At 37.9% G+C, this 20,866-nt stretch overlaps 5 protein-coding genes across 7 annotated transcripts; 4 read left to right on the forward strand and 1 right to left on the reverse strand.

Moving 5' to 3' along the window:
• Positions 727-3,256, forward strand: LOC18771462. Its single transcript, XM_007203550.2, has one exon. It carries the CDS (start codon positions 1,055-1,057, stop codon positions 2,930-2,932), a length of 1,878 nt encoding a protein of 625 aa, XP_007203612.1. The 5' UTR covers positions 727-1,054; the 3' UTR covers positions 2,933-3,256.
• LOC18770644 lies at positions 5,106-10,607 on the forward strand. The gene is made up of 14 exons (XM_007203752.2): positions 5,106-5,601; positions 6,276-6,331; positions 6,463-6,637; positions 7,063-7,164; positions 7,414-7,485; positions 7,894-8,010; positions 8,119-8,196; positions 8,563-8,625; positions 8,706-8,802; positions 9,004-9,082; positions 9,153-9,364; positions 9,604-9,749; positions 9,892-10,014; positions 10,132-10,607. Exons 1-14 carry the CDS (start codon positions 5,515-5,517, stop codon positions 10,279-10,281), a joined length of 1,557 nt encoding a protein of 518 aa, XP_007203814.1. The 5' UTR covers positions 5,106-5,514; the 3' UTR covers positions 10,282-10,607.
• Positions 10,787-12,736, reverse strand: LOC18770843 (cytochrome B5-like protein). Of its 2 annotated transcripts, none has more exons than XM_007202707.2 (6): positions 12,626-12,736; positions 12,192-12,308; positions 12,023-12,063; positions 11,831-11,908; positions 11,646-11,737; positions 10,787-10,998 (listed from the first exon to the last, which is right to left on the reverse strand). In XM_007202707.2, exons 2-6 carry the CDS (start codon positions 12,268-12,270, stop codon positions 10,932-10,934), a joined length of 357 nt encoding a protein of 118 aa, XP_007202769.1. In that variant the 5' UTR covers positions 12,271-12,308; positions 12,626-12,736; the 3' UTR covers positions 10,787-10,931. The 2 variants fall into 2 exon arrangements, with proteins under 2 accessions (XP_007202769.1, XP_020424062.1); XM_020568473.1 differs by lacking the exon at positions 12,626-12,736 and adding an exon at positions 12,408-12,605 and having other exon boundaries at positions 10,788-10,998.
• On the forward strand, positions 13,256-15,311 carry LOC18769804 (senescence/dehydration-associated protein At4g35985, chloroplastic). Its single transcript, XM_007202081.2, has 5 exons — positions 13,256-13,973; positions 14,243-14,373; positions 14,468-14,634; positions 14,726-14,810; positions 14,907-15,311. Exons 1-5 carry the CDS (start codon positions 13,365-13,367, stop codon positions 15,073-15,075), a joined length of 1,161 nt encoding a protein of 386 aa, XP_007202143.1. The 5' UTR covers positions 13,256-13,364; the 3' UTR covers positions 15,076-15,311.
• Positions 15,402-19,616, forward strand: LOC18769223. 2 transcript variants are annotated; one of them, XM_007203562.2, is made up of 7 exons: positions 15,402-16,276; positions 16,392-16,549; positions 16,834-17,539; positions 17,945-18,042; positions 18,484-18,592; positions 18,803-18,862; positions 19,103-19,616. In XM_007203562.2, exons 1-7 carry the CDS (start codon positions 15,988-15,990, stop codon positions 19,300-19,302), a joined length of 1,620 nt encoding a protein of 539 aa, XP_007203624.1. In that variant the 5' UTR covers positions 15,402-15,987; the 3' UTR covers positions 19,303-19,616. The 2 variants fall into 2 exon arrangements, with proteins under 2 accessions (XP_007203624.1, XP_020424168.1); XM_020568579.1 differs by having other exon boundaries at positions 16,143-16,276; positions 16,397-16,549.

Consider the following 20,866-nt stretch of genomic DNA (forward strand, 5'->3'; position numbering starts at 1 on the left):
GTATCAGATTTGGATTAGCTTTTGTTAATCCGATCCTAGGTTCTTTCTATGTTGTCATCTAATGCAAATTGTTTTCGAATCTGGACCATAAGTTCTCAAAGAAAAAACAAAAGTTGTCTATTTCTGATTTGCTATGGTTGTTGGGTGCTATTTTCTTCAGTTGACGCTTGAAAGCACAGGTGGAGAACATCTCTATGGCAAAGTCGAATCATATGCTTCGATATGAAATCAAGTTTTCTTTGGATTGCTGGAGTTTCTGTTGATTTTTATGATACTGCAATTGATAATATTGTTTCCTTTATACTCCAATTTATAGACGAATCATTAATCTACTCAATCAACAATATTTACTTCGGTGTCATCCCTACATTTATAACAGTAGTACATTATATTTCACTTCTTGTTTCCAATGTCTCTAATAAACATGATAAATACTGTAAATAAACCTCCAAAAATAATCAAACAAAAAAGTGAAAAATAATAAATCAGAAACGAAAATACTTTCCTCATTCTCTTGTAAATAAGAGCTTCTACATTTCTATCAATGACAATATTACATGCGTGTAGAAATATATCTTTTTATATTTTTAATGAATTATTTTTCGATATGTGTCAAATCATGATTTGTAGGGTATTCTTCCGGTGAAAGAGGAAAGCAGTATCCAATCAAAGAAGGTAAGAAGCATGGAAAGGGTATTTCAGTCACTTAACTCAAACCTAAGTCAGTCGGGTCCGCACACGGGTTGGTTCAACTCGGATGTCCTAGGGCAACGACGTCGTTAGAAGAATAGAGTGTCTTATCTTCCAAGGTTCTCGTTTTAACCTCCCCGCCATCGGCAGTCGGTCTAATGCTCAGTCATATTCCTCAATAAGCTTCGGAGTGGAGCAGCTTAGCGATACTATGAGGCATGGACTGTGGATAAGGTACACAGAGAATCAAAAGCCCTCTACTTTCTTCAGATATTGCTTCTAATTTAAGTTTGGTTCTTTCTCTGTATCCTGTTTTATGCTTTCGAATTCGGTTTTCTGATTTTGAAGTTAAGTGAATGCAATAATGTCCACTAGTTTAACAAAGGGCCAAGCATTTCCCCTGGCTTTAAGGATTTGTTCAAGACCCAGATGCTCTAAACCATTCCACACCTCAAAGCCCCAATCTTTACAAATTGGTTCTCTTCCAAAACCCCCACTAAACCTTAGTTTGGGGAGGCTCACTAAACCTTCATGTGGGTCTGGTCAGAAAATGTATGGGATGTCCCGTTTGGTTCATTTTTCAACCGATTCCTGTTTTAAGATGCTAGAAAGTGACGTTCTTGCAAAACCCAGAAGCGTCTCTAGCGGATTCAGGCTTAGAAATGCCACACAGAATTGGCTTTTGATAAGAGGTAGAGCTTTTTCGAGTTGGTCTGGTCAGAAAGTTAATGGAGGGAGTAGTGTGGCAAGAGCTGGTAAAAGACTCCCGTGGTTGCCGGCAAACAAAGCCAAGGGAGCAAAAGGATTGGAGAAAGCAACTACTGCTAAGACATCTATTTCTTCTTGGGAGGAATCTGCTAAGAGGTTAGAGGAAGTTAATGATAATGCTTCTTGGGGAGAATCAGCAAGGAGCTTGGATGGAGACGGTAGTAAGTCCTCTTGGGACAAATCAGCAAAGAGGTTAGAGGAAGAACCAAAGTCGAAAACTGGTCGTTCTTCTTGGGAGGTGTCAGCAGAAACTTATGTTAGGAGAAGTGGCCCATCAGAACGGGGGAGAAAAGAAAGTAGAACTGGAATGGTAAGTATGGCACATGACCGGCAAAGTGATTACCGTGGGAGGGAGAAAAGATTGGAGGAAGCCGAGACAGAAGGAGATGAAAAAGAAGAAGAAATGGAGGCTGTTGATGATCCAAGGTGGGATCGTATTCAAAACAAGTTCAGGGGAATGGAAGATGTTAAATCTGGACGTGAGAGACCTGAGTTTCGAAGGTGGAATAGGCAGGAAGATTGGGGTAAGAAGACATGGAAAGAGGCTACAGAATCGTCTGTGCCTAGGATGATTGGCCAAGGTGTTTATGGCGTTGGTCCAGTTTTGGCTGCTTTGTCGGCTGGAAGAAGAGAATTTTATGCATTGTATATTCAAGAAGGGTTGGATTTGAGCAAAAATAATAGGAAGAAGAAGGACAAGAAGGGATTTGAGAGAATTTTAATAATGGCTGATAAGCTTGGATTAAGCGTAAAGGATGTGTCCAAGCATGATCTTAATATGGCTACTGATAATCGACCTCATCAGGGTCTGGTGCTAGATGCATCTCCATTGGAGATGGTAAAAATTAAGGAATTGGACCCTGTTTCAGTTGAGGAAGATAAGTGTTCTCTTTGGGTTGCTTTGGATGAGGTTACAGATCCTCAGAATTTGGGGGCAATCATCAGGTCTTCTTACTTCTTTGGAGCTTCAGGGGTGGTGTTATGTGCCAAGAATTCAGCCCCGCTTAGTGGTGTTGTGAGCAAAGCAAGTGCAGGCTCACTTGAGCTAATGGAGTTGAGATACTGCAAGAATATGATGCAGTTCCTAACATCCTCGGCTGAAAATGGTTGGCGAGTTCTTGGAGGTTCTGTTTCTTCCAGAGCTATACCATTGAACGAGGTTGTGCCTAGTGTGCCAACAGTTCTTGTTCTGGGCAGCGAGGGCACCGGCTTGAGGCCTTTGGTGGAAAAATCTTGCACTGATTTGATTAGAATCCCTGGAAATATTCCTGTGGATGTAAGTGCTGGTGGAGCTGATGATATTGAAACTGGGGAAGTGAGTCATGGGTGCTCAGCTGAAGAGTTCCGATCATTTTTGGCTGTGGAGAGCTTAAATGTCAGCGTTGCAGCTGGTGTGCTTCTTCATCACTTAACGGGAAACAATAACGAGAAAGATGGTCATGTGGTTAATCAGCAGACTGGCGAACTTGAGTGAGATTCTGTAGACACTTCACTGATTTTGTTGCCCCACATTTTTTTCATTTAAAGTAGTCTATTAAAATAGGATAATGCCCTTTCATCATAAACATTGTAAGCTATATTAGCACTTTTTAGAGCTTTATCTAAAACAGGGAGTAGGTTTACAATTTTGATTTTCATTAAATTGTTCTCATCACAGTTCGTACTACTGATATATGTGGATGCTGGAAGTAAACTTAGAGACAGCAACTAATCATTGTCGATGCTGTGTTATGAAACTGCTGTTGTCAACTTTCCTGCAACTTACCATTATCAAAAAAACACGTCCATTTTCCTCTTATTTGTGAGCTTGGTATTCTCATGTTAATGTATGATTAAATGGAAGTATGGTTTGCTTTGCATTGCTGATTGCGGTATTGATAGTGGGAACTCGAACTTGGGTACAAGGAGGCATGCTCATTGCCCTAGCCAACTTGAATGCAAAGGGGCGGAATCATCAATATATAGTTGGTTTGGAGCATACGTTATGTGGTTTGAAAGGGTGCCCATCTTTCTTTGATTATTCGTGCATTTCATTTTTCTTTGATGTTTGCCCATCCTTGGCATTGGCAAAAGCCAATTTGAATTCTTCCTTTTTCAAAGTCATTTTCTGAGGCTTCATTGTTATATGATGCGTGTGATAAAGGAGCTGCACTTTCCACGTCATTCATTATCTCAGAAAATAAAATAAAAAATTGTTCCTTCCCACGTTAATTATATATGCATCAACATGGTCCATCGGCTCCAAAGCTGGCAACACTGTTTATTTATAGGTCCCTCTCCCAGCTGCCTTTCCTTGGCATATTATTATTAAGGTAACCAGCCCATTGACAGCCAGTTTTTATACCACTGGCTCCACAATTTCCACCCTCTTAATAATTAACCTCGATATGCAAGCTTAAGTAGTTAAGAGCAGTTACTCATGCACCTGAAATTCTGTATTCGAGTTCTCCTCCTTCAACAATGCTTGTATCAAAAGAACAATAATTAACCTCAATATTAAGTGGCAATGTCAAATAGAAGAAGTGAAAGCTGGTGATTTGAATTGAAGCTGAATTTTATATATGTATGTATATGGTCCTTATTTATATGTGGAAGGTTGGTATCATGTGTTTACAGACGTTGTCACTCATCCATCCCTGGATTTTGCTCCGAAAGTCAACCACTCATCCATCCCTGGTTGCTGAAGAAGATGCACGAGAAACATAACTTTTATGTAAGTCGTAACCCACCATCACCATGTGACCGCAAGATGATGGTGTTACCCCAACAATCATATGCCGTTTGTTTTGTGGTCCCATAAAAATGAACTCTGGTCTGATCAATAATTAAGTTGCTATATAATTTATAAAGAATATAATTCATCCATTCCCATATGCATTTATTCAAATACAAACGGAATATTCTTGTAGCATATTTTTTTGTGGTCGAAATTCTTGTAGTATCTTACGCATCTTGTCATGGCCAGGTACTTTCTTTTGAGTCACGGCATTTTTCTAATTTCTTTTACTTGTGGAGATTCACTAGTTCAAAACTAAAATAAACAAATTTAAAATCTCCTCTTGTTGGACAAAGAACTGGTTGCTCAAATGGTTAAAGAATATTACCATTACACCTGATGTCATAAATTTGATAACTAAAGTATCATAACTAAGTTTTCTATCTACTGCATTGAGGGGCGACATAATGAAGTTAATTTTTTTCCGCAATCAAACTAAATTAATTACTATTAACTAGCCATACTTTAGTGATAGATACCTCTACTTGATGATGTCTTATGTACGAATTATGTAGATTCAGAACCATACAAATGAAACAAAATCAATTACGAAATTTCCTTCTTTTTGTTTCTGAATTTCTCCGCAACCAAACAAGGGAAGTAAGAAAACATAGATTGCGGCGTGGAATTAGCAAACAAATGAGAGTGAAGTATAATAAGGATATGTGACGCAAAACAGTGTTCATTAAAATGACAGCGCATTGGAGATTCGGATCATAAAGGAAGCATCTTCCTTTGTTGACACGATGACACCTCAGCCGCCCTTTTTTCTCAATTTCTGACTGGGAAATTGAAATTGAAATTGAAATTGAAATGGTTAATACCTATAAATAAGAACATGTGCATTATTGTAACGGTCTCTCTTCGGACATTTGAGTCTTTTCGCAACCTTAAAAAAGGAAAAAGCCAGCAAAAGACCACAAGGGATTTTGCTGTGTCTGTGTGTTGTGTGGTCAATGAGGCCCAGCCAGCCAACCTCCAGAGAGACCCAATTAGCTTCCTTTCCTGTCTTCGAAATATAAAATTACGCGCTCTCTCTCACTCTAACCCCTTTTCCCTCACACACACTCTCTCTCCGTTGCGTTTATCGACGCTGTTCGACTTCATCGGCCATGGCGATCTGAGAGAATGTTTGCGGCTTCTCTCCTCGCCATCTGTGTCTCTTTCCTCTAACTCTATCGAGCAAAACGCACGCAACTCTGAGAGAAAGAGAGAGACTTGCATAAATTACAGATAGTCATAAATATATATATACACATCTAGACAATTGCACGAGCATAATGTCTGCATTGGATCCTGTCGATTCGTTCCTCTTCTCTCTCAGCAGAGCCTTTTGCAGTCCGCTAGCAGTTTTTGTCCAGATCCAGGTTTGTGTCCTCTTCTCTTATTCTTTTCTTTTTTTCTTTTGGTGATTTTTCCGTCCGTTCAGATCCCGGTCCTTTTGGTTGCCGAGAAATTTCGGCGGAAAGTTTATTTCTTTGTGTTTTATTTCTATTTGGTGTCGCGAGTGGGCTAAATTGCCTGGCACAATTGAAATTCGGGTCCTGAAATTGCCAAATCCTCAGATTCGATTTTTGAATTTCGTTTATTTTAGTTTATGGCGGCTTTTTTTTTTTAAAATTTTTTTTTTTATTATTATTACAGACGATTAAGCTTCCAGTTTTATGAATTTGGAGTAATTTTCGATTTCTCTGTGAAATCAGTATTAGTTGCATAATGGGGTCAAGTATTTGATTTCTGGGTGATGGAGAAGTGAGAAATCCACAAAATGAATCAAAAATTAAAAACTAAACTGATTTTAATGATTTTTGTGTTTAGAGTCGACTATGTTACTACTAGATTTCTCAATAGCTTAGGTGATTATGTATTTTATTTTCTAATTGAAATATGACTTTCCCTTTAGGAAGTTCCAATTAGACTCTTTTGGGCTCTGAAATTTGGAAGTTCAATATCGTTACAATATTTATACTAAAATAGTTAGCTATAGTTCCTTTTGGTGGGTTATACTTACACATATCTAATTTCTTTATTGGTGCTGTAGGGATGTCTAATCTGTTTGATACTTGCTTTCGGATGGGTTTGTGCAGCTTATGTCAGGTACTTGAATGAATATTTGACTTCAGTTTAGTATCAACCACTGGCACGACCTCTATGCTCATTCAATGTTAAACTGCCAATCTGTGCTTGATGATCAACTTTTTTCGTTTTCGTTCTGTTTCCCTTATCAGGAATAGAGAGATTAAAAGGATGAAAGATAGCATGCAACGTGGAAATAGCTTTGCTTTCCTTTGCCATGATATCACTGAACTTGAGCACTCAAATCAGCTCAAACGGCCAAGCGTATCAGTTGTTATGCCTTTAAAGGGATTTGGAGAACACAATTTACACAATTGGAGAAGCCAGGTCAGAATAATGCATTTCTCTGCTCTGTAAATGGATAGTGTTCTTCATCAATAATTTTGTACTTATAAAGCTAAGTTTTCTAGGCATGGTATCCATTAGTATTTTTGTTTATAGATTTATAGTTTTGCACACATAGATCAATCTTCCGATAGGGATGCTAGAGTCTTCTTTGCTTTAGAGTGTGGGCTGGTTTGTGAGTTTATATTCTTGTTTAGGAACAAAAAAGGATTTGAATCCAGTTACAATGTGTTGGACACTTTCTGAATGGTTAGGCTATCATGTGAAGTGTTCAAGATTCTAGTTAAAGATGGTGGCTAGCAGAAATCCTTGTGCTAGCTGATTTTTAATATGTTAAATTTGTATTCAGGGTTTTCCCTTCAATATGGTTTTGACTGTTCATGGTTTTGTTTTGTTAATGAACACAGATCACTTCTCTCTATGGTGGTCCCTTAGAATTTCTCTTTATCGTGGAAAGTACAGACGACCCTGCTTACCGTGCAGTATCTATGTTACTATCTGAGCTTAAGGTATAATAACTCACAGAAATCATCGGTTTTTCTTAATATAAATTATCTTAATGTTCAGAAGAAGAAAAAATGTATATCCAGGACAAAATCAGATAACATATGCTTGGAGGCAAAACTTTATCCCTTCTTGATATTTTTTGAAAGTGCTTTTTGTTGAAACATAACATTGTTACAAATATCCTTGTGCTTGCATATGTGCCTATGTGATCTATTTTAACTGCTTACTTGTTTATCATGGTTCCCTTACAGGATGAGGTTGATGCTAAGGTTGTTGTAGCTGGCCTTTCAACAACCTGTAGTCAGAAAATTCACAACCAATTGGTATGTATCTGGTAATGCCAGCTTTCCTACTATGCTAATGCAATAACAAGGTCTTACGCAATTTGCATTTTATTTTATCATACAATCCTGTGTCTATAATTGTTCTCTATGCTGAGATGCTTTTCTTCATGGAATACAGGAATATCAATTTGTTACTCAGTGTTAATAGTGTAGGGTTATATGTCTAGACTATATAATGCTTCAGACTGATTGTTTAATAACATTTCCTTTGAGGATTCATGTAGAAGGCAAAGGAAAGCTGCACTTACAATTAGATCTCGAAATCTGAGCTTGAGACTTATTGCCTATTCTTGTTTAAATTTCCTGCATACATGGTTTGAACTTTGAAGCATGTGATTCTCTAGTGACTAATCATGTCAGTTACTAGATCGTAATGTCCTTTTGCAGGTTGGAGTGGAGAAAATGCACAAAGACAGCAAGTATGTATTATTTTTGGATGATGATGTCAGGCTTCACCCTGGGTCAATTGGAGCCCTAACAGCTGAGATGGAGAAAAATCCTGACGTATGATTTTTTTTTTTTCTGACACCATATTCAGCCTATCTTATACTTCTGTGTTTTGTTAACTGTGGGTTCTGTTATGGTGTTAATTCTGTTTGAAATGACGTGCAGATATTTATCCAAACTGGATACCCTCTTGATTTGCCATCGGGAAGCTTAGGGAGTTACTGCATTTATGAATATCATATGGTACCTACTTGTCCCCCAGCATTTGTCGTATACATGTATCTGTAATTTAATGTTAGTACTAGTGTATATAATTTATGACCAACAAATGAACCAATGTTTTCAACCTTAAATGTTTTTACCTCTCTTGTGGTCTTAGTTCATGTTTTCTCTTGAAATTTTAGAGGCCAAGTGATTGTGTGAGAACTTTGTTTACTAATGCTTATACAATTGATCTTCTGTACATGTGATGGCATCTGTGCGTATGCAGTAGGGTTAGATAAAAGTGACATTTAGTAGTTATTTCTTGTATTTTATCTTAAGCTTCCTATACTATATATCTTCATTGTAGTCTGACTCCTAGTTATCTGGAATTTGTTTTGTCTGCAGCCTTGCTCAATGGGCTTTGCTACTGGTGGAAGGACATTCTTTCTGTGGGGAGGGTGCATGATGGTAAGTAGCAGTTACCTTCTTGAAGTCCTGTGTGCACTATAAATCAACATGCTGTTTTAACTGCTTTAAATTGTTTGCAGATGCATGCAAATGATTTTAGACTTGATCGCTATGGCGTGGTCACAGGACTTAAAAATGGTGGTTACTCGGATGATATGACTCTTGCAGCTATAGCCGGTAATATACTCATTGATGTTTTCTATGCCGCTGATCTTGTCAGATTACATTGTACCATGTTCTCCTGGGATTTGGTCATTCTTTAAGTTGAAACCTTAGGTTTATGATACTGTCATTACCTTCATCCAAGGCTTTCTCCATGATTTGGTTCAGTATGGTCCAAAGTGGCTATTTATTGCTGATGTTATTGACCTTTTCCAGGAGCTCATAAGAGGCTGATCACGTCACCCCCAGTCGCCGTGTTTCCTCATCCACTTGCAAGTGATCTTAGTTTTTCGAGGTTTGTAATGCACTTGTTCAATTCCAAAAATGTCATATTTCATACTTACATCTTTGGACCTGTAATGTAGGTATTGGAATTACTTGAGGAAGCAGACATTTGTATTGGAATCATATACAACCAAAGTTAACTGGATAATGAACCGTGCATTGTTTACCACCCACTGCTATCTCTCATGGGGATTGGTAACACCATACTTAATGGCCATTGTTCATATCACCGCAGCCCTGAGAATGTATATTAAGGGGTATTCAATCGAGGAAACAACCTTCACTTTTGGTGGTGAGCACTCTAGTTTTCCTTATTAGGTAGGTTAGTGGCATTGATTTAAACCGTACTCAGGCAGAAAATCATTATGCAAGATAAAGTTTGATTCTCTCTCTATTTATCTATCTATCTATCTATCTATCTATCTATCTATCTATCTGGAATTAGAAGTTCAACGTGGACATGTGCACCATTATTTTGAAACTTATTTATGCAATATTTGGAGTTTTAACCATTCATCCACCCTTTCCCAGGATTGAAACTGGTAAGCTGCCTGGCTGCATGCACATTGATCGAACTTCTTTCAATGTGGAACTTGACCAGGATAGAAGTTCATCTATGCAACATGTTATCACCAGAGGCACCTAAACTCTCACTTGCTTCTTACAACTGGGGACTTGTAAGTATCTCTCTCTATACAGTGGAAGGACTCTGAATTTCATTATGGATGTTCGTATGTCTTGAATGCCATCTATTATTATATTCTATCACCATTTAACTCCAGTCCTCTAATATGCATGCACTGGTTTTGGATTGGGCAGGTATTTATTGCAATTCTAGTAGATAATTTTTTATACCCCATCTCTGCCTTCCGTTCACATTTCACCCAGTCAATAAATTGGTCTGGCATTCGATACCACTTAAAGGATGGGAAGATATTCAAGGTATGCTGGCTAAGACCTTTCTTAACTTTAAGAACTTTAGTTTTTTCCCATATATAAAGCAAAAAACTGTAAGACATTGTATTTTCTGAATGATTTTTTTATATATTTCCACTGAAGATTGAACGAAGCAAGGATATGGGTCCAGTATATACTGATTTGGGAGGAAAGCATTTAGGAAAGAAAGGAGCTCCTCCAAAATTGTCATTCCTCAGCTCTTTGGCCAGAAGTTTGGCACAATGGCGTCAGCCCAAGAAATATGATAGCTAGTAGTAAAGTAATGTGTTTGAAGAAACATATCTTTTGATCAGTTTGCCCAGCTTTCAAGATTGGATGGGAGAAGGAGAATGTTAGAAGAAAAATTTGTTGGGGGTTAGATTGGTTGGCCATTCAATTATTGATTTTTTTAAGTGCTCTAGAAATTTTAGTCTCATTTTTTAAAACCCCATTCAATCCATTTTATTCTTCAGCCTCAACCCACACCCTATCTCGGTTGATTGATTTGTAATTTGCACTCTCTTTTTCTTTTTTAGTTATGTAACTTAAATTCGTATACAGCTGAGATTCAAATGATAGCCAGTAGAGATTTTCTTTCATATGCTCTTATTCTTATACGTTAATTTATCTTGGTCAGTGATTCTATTCAGTTGGCATGTAAACTGTAAAAATTAACTAGATTAATAACTAAAACGTATGTCTGCACGGTGCCCTTACAATTTAGTCTGCAGTTTATTGGAAAAGCTTCTCACTGTTAGGACTATTATGAAACAAATCCATTAACAGGTGATAAATGCAATACTGAACCCAAATGGAAAATGTGTGTATACAGAAAAAATACTGCAATTAAGACAAATTCAAATAGAAGAATAGATCTCAAAGTACATTATCTCACTGATTATATAAAATTACACTCTAAATGGTCACAGCTTCAGATCACCGATATAAAAGTCGTTAATCATGTCAAACACTCGGGTAGCATGCTGTGGCCTACCATATGAAAAGTAAAGACAACATGAAAATGTCAGCAACATCCCTGCCATAACTTTGCAAATGCAAAAATATGTGCCAATGTAAACATAAGTAAATGATTAGGAAGATAAAAGGAAGAGCAAGCAAATTTTAGTTTTTGACAGAGTTCATGAGAACAAGAATAAATAGCTCTCCTCTTTCAGAACTATTTATGTAAGTTACAGATCAACTAATTATTATCACACCATTGGAGATGCCAATAAACAACATAATTTTGCACAAAGTAAGAATACAACATATTAGCCAGAGCATGAGAGATGTCAAAGTAGGGGTTCATTTTCCATGTTTGTAGTGCCATTCTAAGAGAAAAACCATTACATCAATTGCCAGTATCTTGTCTGCATTTTATTTTCCTTACAGCCAGTTCAAGGCTCACAGGAGGGTTGACGAGACACTAAGTTAAAACCTTTTGTCTTAAACCCAAGTAGATGGGGGACAAAGGCTTCACAGAATATTTTTCAGTCACATTCATTAACCCAGCCAGTGAAAAAATTGAGAAGATCAGTTGGTGAGACTTCACCATAAATTTTTTTGGAATGGATGGAGAAAACATGCTTATTATTATATCCAAACATCTAATGACAAGGAAAACAGGCGATACTTACCCGAAAAACCCTTCGGTTGAGTCATCCCCAGCATGATCTAAGATGGCATCACCACCTGGGTGCTCCTCTACATATGAGGTAACATCATATACCTAAAATTTTTTTTTTGGTTACACAAGGAATATGCAAGTGTTAATATACAAGAAACACAAGAGACCCAAGCAAATGAAAGATCGTTATGTTACCTTGTCTTTGATAATTACCCAACAATCTGTTCTCTTATTATGCAAAGAGACTTCAGCTTTAGTATACATTCTGGCTGGCTAAAGAAAACAGGTCATATGAAAAGATAAAAGAAGCAGCAAAGTCAATAAGCATGACTGACAATGAAGATAACACAAATATTTTCTTTGGGTGTTATTAAGAAATACAATTACCTTATCATATGTAACATTTGAATCAACTTTTTTTGTATGCCCTGCATTCAGAAAGATTTTCTTTTTTAACAACTCAAACTTGAAGAAGATATATTTATCAAGGTTCAAGCTTTTAGTCTAGTAAGACTTTTTTCTTTTTCTTTTTCAAGATAGACAAAAAAGGAAATACCATATTTTGGGCCTCGTGGGATCAAGATGAAAGCTACCAGAAGAATAACCACAACCAGTGCGACCGCAGCTATCATCATATCTCAAGCTGAGCTCCTCAGACGGCTGAATCAGAATTCTAAAACCAACAAATGAACAGATCAGAAATGGGGTAAAACTTCACACAAGCTCAAGCTCCTTGCACAATCGAATCCAATGAATACTAGAAAACAAGTACCTAAACATACAAGGATAAGGCAGGCATTGTTTGGGTTTTCATTTTTGTAACCCAGCAGTTGACTAACTTTCTAAGAAGTGCATCAAGTGATCTCAGAAAAACAACTGAGTGTGTGGGTCATGAAAATCTGTTTAGAATTTTCAGCGGTTTTAAAGTTTCTATCTTTTTTATTCCAACGAGCAATTAGTAAATAGAAGGATGAAGATGAAGAGAGAGACCTGCAGATTTAAGGAGTGGATTTTCCGGCGATGGTGGACTGAGAGCTTGAAAGTCGGACGCGCCCTCAGAGATCTTAAGAGGGAGAACTCTCTCCTTCGTGCTGAGATAGTGTGGCCCGTAGATGATGGTGGTACACAATGGGCCTAATGGGCCTGGAGCAGGTGGCCCAATTGTAGTTCTGCAATACTTGGACATAGGTATGGACCATACTAATTAGATTAAATTATTAAGGCATGTGCAGGTAGGACAATTCACTAATGTAGTGTGTTCGATTTCTTACACTCAAGTTCAATTTAGCATCAATTTCTCTCCCGTGCATTAGAGTAGTTTGAATGCTGCTTTGTCAAAAAAAAAGAGGAAAAATTGCATTAAGGCCCAGTGTATAAACCCATTAGCATAACAACCCAACAATGTACCATGGGGTTCTATGACGGATGAGGCTGAAACTTGTCTGAACCCACAATCGGGTTCACACTTCAAACTTGAAACTTGTCTTGTCTGCAAGGTCTGTCTGTCCTTTGCCGACTATCTTGCTTCAATCAAATTATTATTAAGACAGTTGTCCCGCTCTAACAAATTTTCCTCCACCGAAAGCCACATTATCTTAGCACAAAGTACTTCACGGAATAGAATAAAGTTGCAAACAGGGAATCAATCAATACAACTTTTTTTTCCTTGAAAAACAAACACAAAAACAGTTTCCTTCCCAGCAAAGAAAGAAAGTGACCACAGCAAAACATGGGTTGCTTCAGTTCTCGCAGTTCCACATCCAAAACCTCATCTCCCATAGAACCACCACCCTATCAAATTCAAAATCAACATCAAAATGCTGCTCAGCAATACCAAGAACCCCAAAATCTCCAACAACAAGTCCTCCTGCAAATCCCAGGATGTAGAGTTCACCTCATGGATGAAGGAGAAAGTATAGAACTTGCAAACGGTGAGTTCATCCTTGAGAACATCTTGGACGAGAATATTTCTCTGGCCACCATAATCAAAGTTGGTGATGAACTTCAGTGGCCCCTGACAAAAGATGAGCCTGTTGTAAAGCTTGATGCTTTGCACTATCTCTTCTCTTTGCCCATGCATGGTGGTGATCCTCTGAGCTATGGTGTCACTTTTCCAGAGCAGTATGAAAGCAATTTGGGCTTTCTGGATTCGTTTTTGAGAGAGCACTCTTGCTTTAGTGGCTTGAGCACATCCACCAAAACTAACAAAGGTGTTGATTGGAAGGAGTATGCTCCAAGAATGGATGACTACAATAATGTGTTGGCAAAAGCAATTGCAGGAGGGACTGGCCAGATTGTCAAGGGGATCTTCATGTGTAGCAATGGTTACACCAATCAGGTCTGTTTTTGCCCTTAAAACCCTACAGCATATGTTAGTACTAGTCATAACATAACAACAACAAAAAATTGTTTCAAGATTTTTTTAAAAAAAATTTGCTTCTGAAATGTATCATCAATCAATCAAGTCTGTTTTCAGTTCATGTTTCTACAATTAGTCAAGTAGTTATATGGTAAGGTGGAGTAAGGTATAATCAAATGAACACCCTCTGGGTTCATTTCTTGGAAACGTCTAACAATTATTTTAACGATCATGGGAGATGAAAACAGCTTCAAAAAGGAGGGGAAGTGACATTGGCTCGTCCTGTTGAGGAGAAAAGTTATGTCAAGGAACAAGGAAGTAATAGCAGCAAAAATTCTGGTGCCAAAAAGAAGAGCGAAATCAACAAGAGCTTGAAACGGTAGCCCTCCAATTAAACACATTTTCTTATAACACATTATGTGATCATAAAGGGTTTTTCCTCAAGTCAACATATTTTTTTGTTGCTAATTCAGTGTGAGAAAGTTGTCAAAGATGACTTCAAAGCTCAGCAAATCTATGCTTGATGGGGTTGGCATTGCGACCGGATCAGTGATGAGACCTGTGGTTAAATCCCAGGCAGGGAAGGCATTCTTTGCCATGGTTCCAGGACAGGTCCTCTTGGCTTCCCTTGATGCCGTCAGTAAGTTGATCAAACTCATATTACATTCTTTACATTGTCAAGATCACAACAATATTTACATATTAAAATGGTCCATCCTGCAAAACTGCAGATAAGATTTTGGATGCAGCTGAAGTTGCAGAGAAGCAAGCTCTTTCTGCTACCTCTGGTGCTGCTACTAGAATGGTCAGCAACAGGTAATGATTAATGGCAAAGATAGATATATACACAATTGAAGGGTCTTGAAGATTATTGTTGAAGTTTGGTATATTTGACTTGGATTTTGGTATTAGGTTCGGGGAAAGTGCAGGGGAGGCAACTGAGGATGTGTTTGCAACAGCAGGGCATTGTGCAAACACTGCTTGGAACATCTTCAAAATAAGAAAGGCCATCAATCCAGCATCATCTGTCTCTACTGGAGTATTGAAGAATGCTGCCAAAAGCAGCAGCAGAAGTTCTTAAAAGCCAATTTCAGATTTATTACTCGTCATTCACTGGAGGTTGTGGTAAAAATGTGTAAAAGAAAATTCCTCTATAGATTGTTGGTCCTAATCTTGAGTCTTCACAACCACTGTGTAGAGGTCAAGATTCTTCATGAATGTAAACTCTATTGGGGTGTGTGAATTTCTCATCAAGTTAAAACTTTCTTCTTCCTTCTTTTTTTCAGTATAAGCAATAGTCAAGGGATTCGAACCGAAGACCTATAATTTGCAAACCAAAGTCGTTTTCTCTCACACACACAAATGATTTCTTCTTCCTCTTTTTTTTTTGTTGTTGAATGTGTTGGGTTATGAATTTATTGAGCTGTGAGCTAAATTAACTTATAAAATGTTGACAAAAAATATAATGAATTGGGAGGGAACTAGCCTTGCAGCTTGAGGTGGGCTCCTTAGAGGATTTTTTCGAACTTCCCTAATTTTGCGGTGGGCTGAAATTCAATAACTATCCTTTACTAATCATGTAAAAAAAAAAAACATGGAAGAAAATAGGTATTTATTTTAGTGATTCTTTATCCAATTTGAGAACCTTTTTACTGTTCTATTAGTCAGAGACACAATTGTACTTGATTGCTAGTCATGGTAAAAAAACATAAACGACCACACTCGTGCAAACTGGCATTATGTACATCATCCTGCAACTAACGTACGACACGACACCGTATTTAGCTTGAGAAAAGTAAAAGTAAAACAACCTATTGAATTCTCACTTTCCACTTCCGGGAGCCGCAACTTGTAACTCTGTAACTCGCAACCGCCGCTGTTTCGACAAAAATAAAAAACCCAGTTTCCAACAGAACACTCCCAAGTTTCTTTCATTTTTTTTAATTATTTCAATTTTTTGAGTGAAAAGAAAGAGTCGAAGTTTCAGAGTTCAATGGAAGACGACGACACGAAGCAGCTGAGCATATACAGGGCGGCGAGGACGATAAAGCGGAGGGAAAACACCCTCTACAACGCCCTTAAATCCATCTACGACGACTCCATCTTTGTCGGCGAAATCTTGCAGGTTTGGCCCGACCTCCCTCTCCTCGCAAACCTACGATGCGGCCTCTGGTACTCTTCCAAGTTCCACTCTACTTGCTACTTCAAATCCACTGACGGCCACAACAATAACTGGTCCTTCAACACCTCTCGCCTCAACCTCCATGTCGCTCAACTTGCAGGTACAACATACGACTGTCATGTTTATATCTTTGCTTAACTTTCTCTTCTCTCTGGTTTTTTTTGTTTGTTTGTCTGTTTGTTTTGATTTTGGGTTTTTGTTGTTGAATTGGGTAGGACAGAAAGGAGGGTGCTTTATTGTGGATGCAACTCGGAGAGGGAAGAGGTTTCCAGATAGCATGTCGAAGACGATACCCATTTGGACCTGCGTTTTGAACCGATCTATTTCTAACCATTTGAATAAAATGCGTCAATCTGCTCAGTTCAATGATGGGGTGAGTTGAAAACCAAAAAACAGAAGAAAACAGAATGAAAGAACCCAACTTTAGTGTTGTTTGCAACTCTGGTTGCTCTGTGAAGCCAGAGTTTGATATGTTTTCACAAAATTTCAATCTTATACTAATTGGATTGAAGTGTGATGAATTGAGTCAGTTTGCTCTGTTTTTTTTGAGCAATTCTGATTATAACTTATATATTCGAATGTATCATTGTTGCCCAAGTTGTATACATATGGTTGTCAATCATGACTTTTTCTTTAACTTTCCTTGCTTATAATCAGGAGGTAAGTACTTCTGATGAACAACATTGTGAAGATACAAGACAGACCAGTGTTGATTGGGATTGTTCCTTGCATCTTCCTCTTTGGGTTTCTGAAACAGAGAAAGCTTCGATTGAGGATCGCTTAGACGAATGGACCCGACAGTTGGAAGCCAGTGGAGCTGACATTGCCTCTCTTGCTTCTTTATTGAAAAAGCCGCTACGCCCTCTATGGATATCACAAAAGACTGTCATTTGGTTGAACGAAGTTCCGGACCACGATTCATGGGATTTCACACCAATCATTCTTGTTTCTGCCTCTGCCTCTAATGATGTTGTACAACAACACAGTACAAGTTCAGAATTTAGCTGGAATTACATAGCGGGAGCAGGTGATGATGAAGAAAGCTGGGCTAGGGGTTTAACACCTACCCTCTTCTGGAACCATGCCTATGAAATTATAAATGCAGGACCCGTGTTGTGTAATCAGATGGTAGCTGATATAGTCGAAAAGGATCGAGTGTATCGCGCTCGAAGGGGACAAATTGCCCCTCAGGTCACTGTCAAGGCCTCCAAGTTGGTAGAAAACTCAGTTCATTGTTTGCAGGATGACTCAGTGTTGCCTTTAGATATTTCAACTATAAATATTGATCTAAATTCTTGTGATGAAGATTGCACTATATGTTGGCTGGGTTCAACAAGTCTTGCTGTAGGCAAATCTCAAACTGGTATGCTCAATTAAGAGCTCTTATTTTTTGTTAGCATCCGTAATCCAACAACATCACTTCATACAAGCAAACTCTTATAAGCATATGAATTTTATGGTCATCTTGTACAGACATCTTGTTAGAGTAAGGTTCTCTTGCTCTGGCAACATAAGATGCTTACTTTGTCAAACTTTTAATCTGGACTATTGATCCACATAATTCTTATCTGATTGTGTGGTTCAGATCTATAGTCTGGCAAGAGAGCAATTCTCTGCCTTTGGCATATGTTCTTATGTAATCTGATTCTCCTTTTTGTTTCTCATTGATATCTGGCTTTTGTCAGTAGCATTAGCTAATCATCAATTCATTCACTTTTCTTTTTGTTATTTTTATTTGGCTGACCTTGGTTTACCGTATTTGGTGCAGCTGCAGCATCTAAAGTTGATTGTATATTAAATTGTGATCAAGAGCCCATGTCTGCCTCTCTTCGGCATGATAAAGTATATCTACATCTTCCTATGGTGGTGAGTTTAAAAGAATGACAGGACAACATTTGTACTTTCGTGTTCATTGTGTATGTATTCCCCTACGGCCCCGTTTGATAACCATTTCATTTTTAGTTTTCATTTTTTGTGCTAGAGTATAGAGGAAAATGAGAGTGAGAATGGGAGTGAGGATGAGATTGAGAGAGAGAGAGGATGAGAGGGGAGGATGGAAGGGAGGCGTAACAAAAGTGAAAACAAAAACTTGAAGGTGAAAACAATTTCAATTAGATTTCAGTTTTTAGTGTTTGTTTTCACTTTTGTTACTCCTCCCTCCCATCCTCCCCTCTCATCTTCCCTCCCAATCTCATCTTCTCTCTCATTCTCCCTCTTTTTCCTCTATACTCTAGCATGAAAAATGAAACTAAAAACTAAATTTGAAATGGTTATCAAACGGGCCCCTAACTTTTAATTTTTTTGCAGACATCAAAGTTTGATCGCTTTTCCTTATTGAATAAACTCCCATCTGCGGTGAACTTTGCAAAGTTAAATCTAAGCAAAGGGAAGACCCTTCTAATTTGTTGCAATAATGGTAAGGACTTCACAGCTCTTGCCTGCCTAGTGAAATTCCATTTTGAGAGCACTTAGACGTGCCAAATGAAGGATAACGCCCTTGGAATACAATCATGACTTCCATTTGCATTACATGGCTTCCATGTTGTGCTACTTCAATTCTTCAATTTTTTATTCCTTGGATTGCTATTTGTGTCTGCTAATATCTTCCCATATCCTCTGTTTTCAGGGGAAGATATCAGTGTATGTGTCTGTCTGGCAATCTTGACATCTTTATTTGATGATGGAGGTATGCTTTCTTCATCTTGCAAGAAATTTCTTCCAATTAGATTTGAATTTGATGAGTTTTATTATTGGTTCAATCTGTTTGTGGCGTGGGAATCATTTGTGGGCTAAATCTGATGTAGTCTTTGGTTATTCAATATTGATTAATATTTATCCTGCTTGCTAGCGTCTAATCTTATTCAAGGAAAGGCAGTAATATTTTCTGTTCTTAAATTGTTTTCTGAACTTCCTACAATTTCATCAGGAACCTTCGATGGTGGAAGTTTCTTTAGTGAGACATGCATTACTAAATTGGAAATGCGGAGGAGACTCGTAACCATCTGTAAATATGTAGTAAATGCAAGGCCATCAAGAGGGAATCTGAAGCAGGTTTTCGGTTTTCTTAGTGGTGGAAGAGCTGTTTCGGAGAAGAGGCTTCACTCGCAAGATCAGTTGCTCGAATAAATTATGAAAGCTCGATGCTGAAATTTTGCAAGTTGAATCGGCATGGAGTTGTATAAATGAGTGAGCATTGTAACAAAGAAAGGGAATTTAGAGAAATTAGAGAATTGAGGCTCCAAGTAGGAAGAGTCACATTCATTCATATCCCATTCTTTTGCACCCTTGTGCATTCTTCATAAGCTGACTAAGTTGATGGCAGAACATGTTTGTTGCAAGTCTTTAATTAAACTAAGATTTCATTGAGAGGCTTTGAGGTTATAGCTGTTTATGAACAAAATGTGATCAATTAGAAATGTGCCATATGTGCTTACTTGATATGAGTGATGATCATTTCAATTGTTGAATGCAAAAGGGGGGAACAAATCAGAAATCTTAGTTTAGAGTTTAAGAGCATAAAAACAAATAATATTATTACGGTCAAGAATTTGGAGCTGGTACCAATGGCTCCAATGTAAAAACCTTTGGTCAGTGTATATTCATTGGGTGCTTGAGGGTTTCAAACCTCTGTGATTTCAAGTGGAGATGAAGAATTCAATCAACTGAGCTATACTCACTGGAATGTATTGGCTTTTGATTGAATTTTTCTGTTGCTTGGCCATAATTAATTAGAAAACAGAGAGATGCTGGACAGAATTATGAAGAGAAAATCCAGCAATGGACCCCTCTAGAAACCTACCTGCACCACAAATATATATAGAGGTGCTCCCTAAACGATCACATTGGCCCATTAATCACACACACCTCCACTTTATAAACTTTAATTAGGCAATAATTATTATATTATCTTTACACATTGCTTGGTCGTGCCAAAAGAGTAGATAGAAGAAAAAGGAGAGCCAATTTCATTTTTACAAAGTCTTTTCGATGGTGATGGAAAGGCCTCGCTTTGATTTTTCACTTTGAAAATAATGGAGCTTGTCTGCTTTTTCGATTGGCATTCGTCATCTTTGCATCTTCTTTTTTCTTTCTCTGTCGTCATCTTCTCGATCGTGTACGTGTTTCAAGTCCATGGAGCTGTCAAAGGCCCATAGCTAAACTAAGCTAACACTAGTTTTTCTTCAACTTTTCCTGTGCTCTATAGAAACTTGCGGACTGAAATTAAAGAAGGTCGTAGGACCAAACCTTTTTGGCGTATTGTTACATAATCTTGTCATGATTACTAGTTAATGATGTCGATGTTTTGATTAGGACATTCATATTTGATCTAAGTAAGAATACATACATGCATGTACGTACAAAATATGTTTCTCAAATTTTAGGTATAAAAAGGTGGGTTCTTGTATGTTTGAATTTTTTAGATTTAACGTGGAAACTTTGCATAAAAAATCAAGCAGATCCTAGCAGACGAAATTCATAAGAAGGATCCAAGAGTCTGTTTCTTGAGAGTGCAATGGTCTAAACGCGTTATTGATCACACTAGCTCCACCATGAGTCCATGACATGAAGTTAATAATGCACAAAGACAAAGTATACTTGGCTTCCTCAGCTTGGCCGCCTCTCTGGTCTGACTCCACAAGGACACAAAGTACAAATATCAATTGTTGTTAAACCAAAGACACCGATTAAA

Source organism: Prunus persica, chromosome G7 (assembly GCF_000346465.2).
Source record: "Prunus persica cultivar Lovell chromosome G7, Prunus_persica_NCBIv2, whole genome shotgun sequence".
In the NCBI taxonomy this organism is placed as follows: Eukaryota; Viridiplantae; Streptophyta; class Magnoliopsida; order Rosales; family Rosaceae; genus Prunus; species Prunus persica.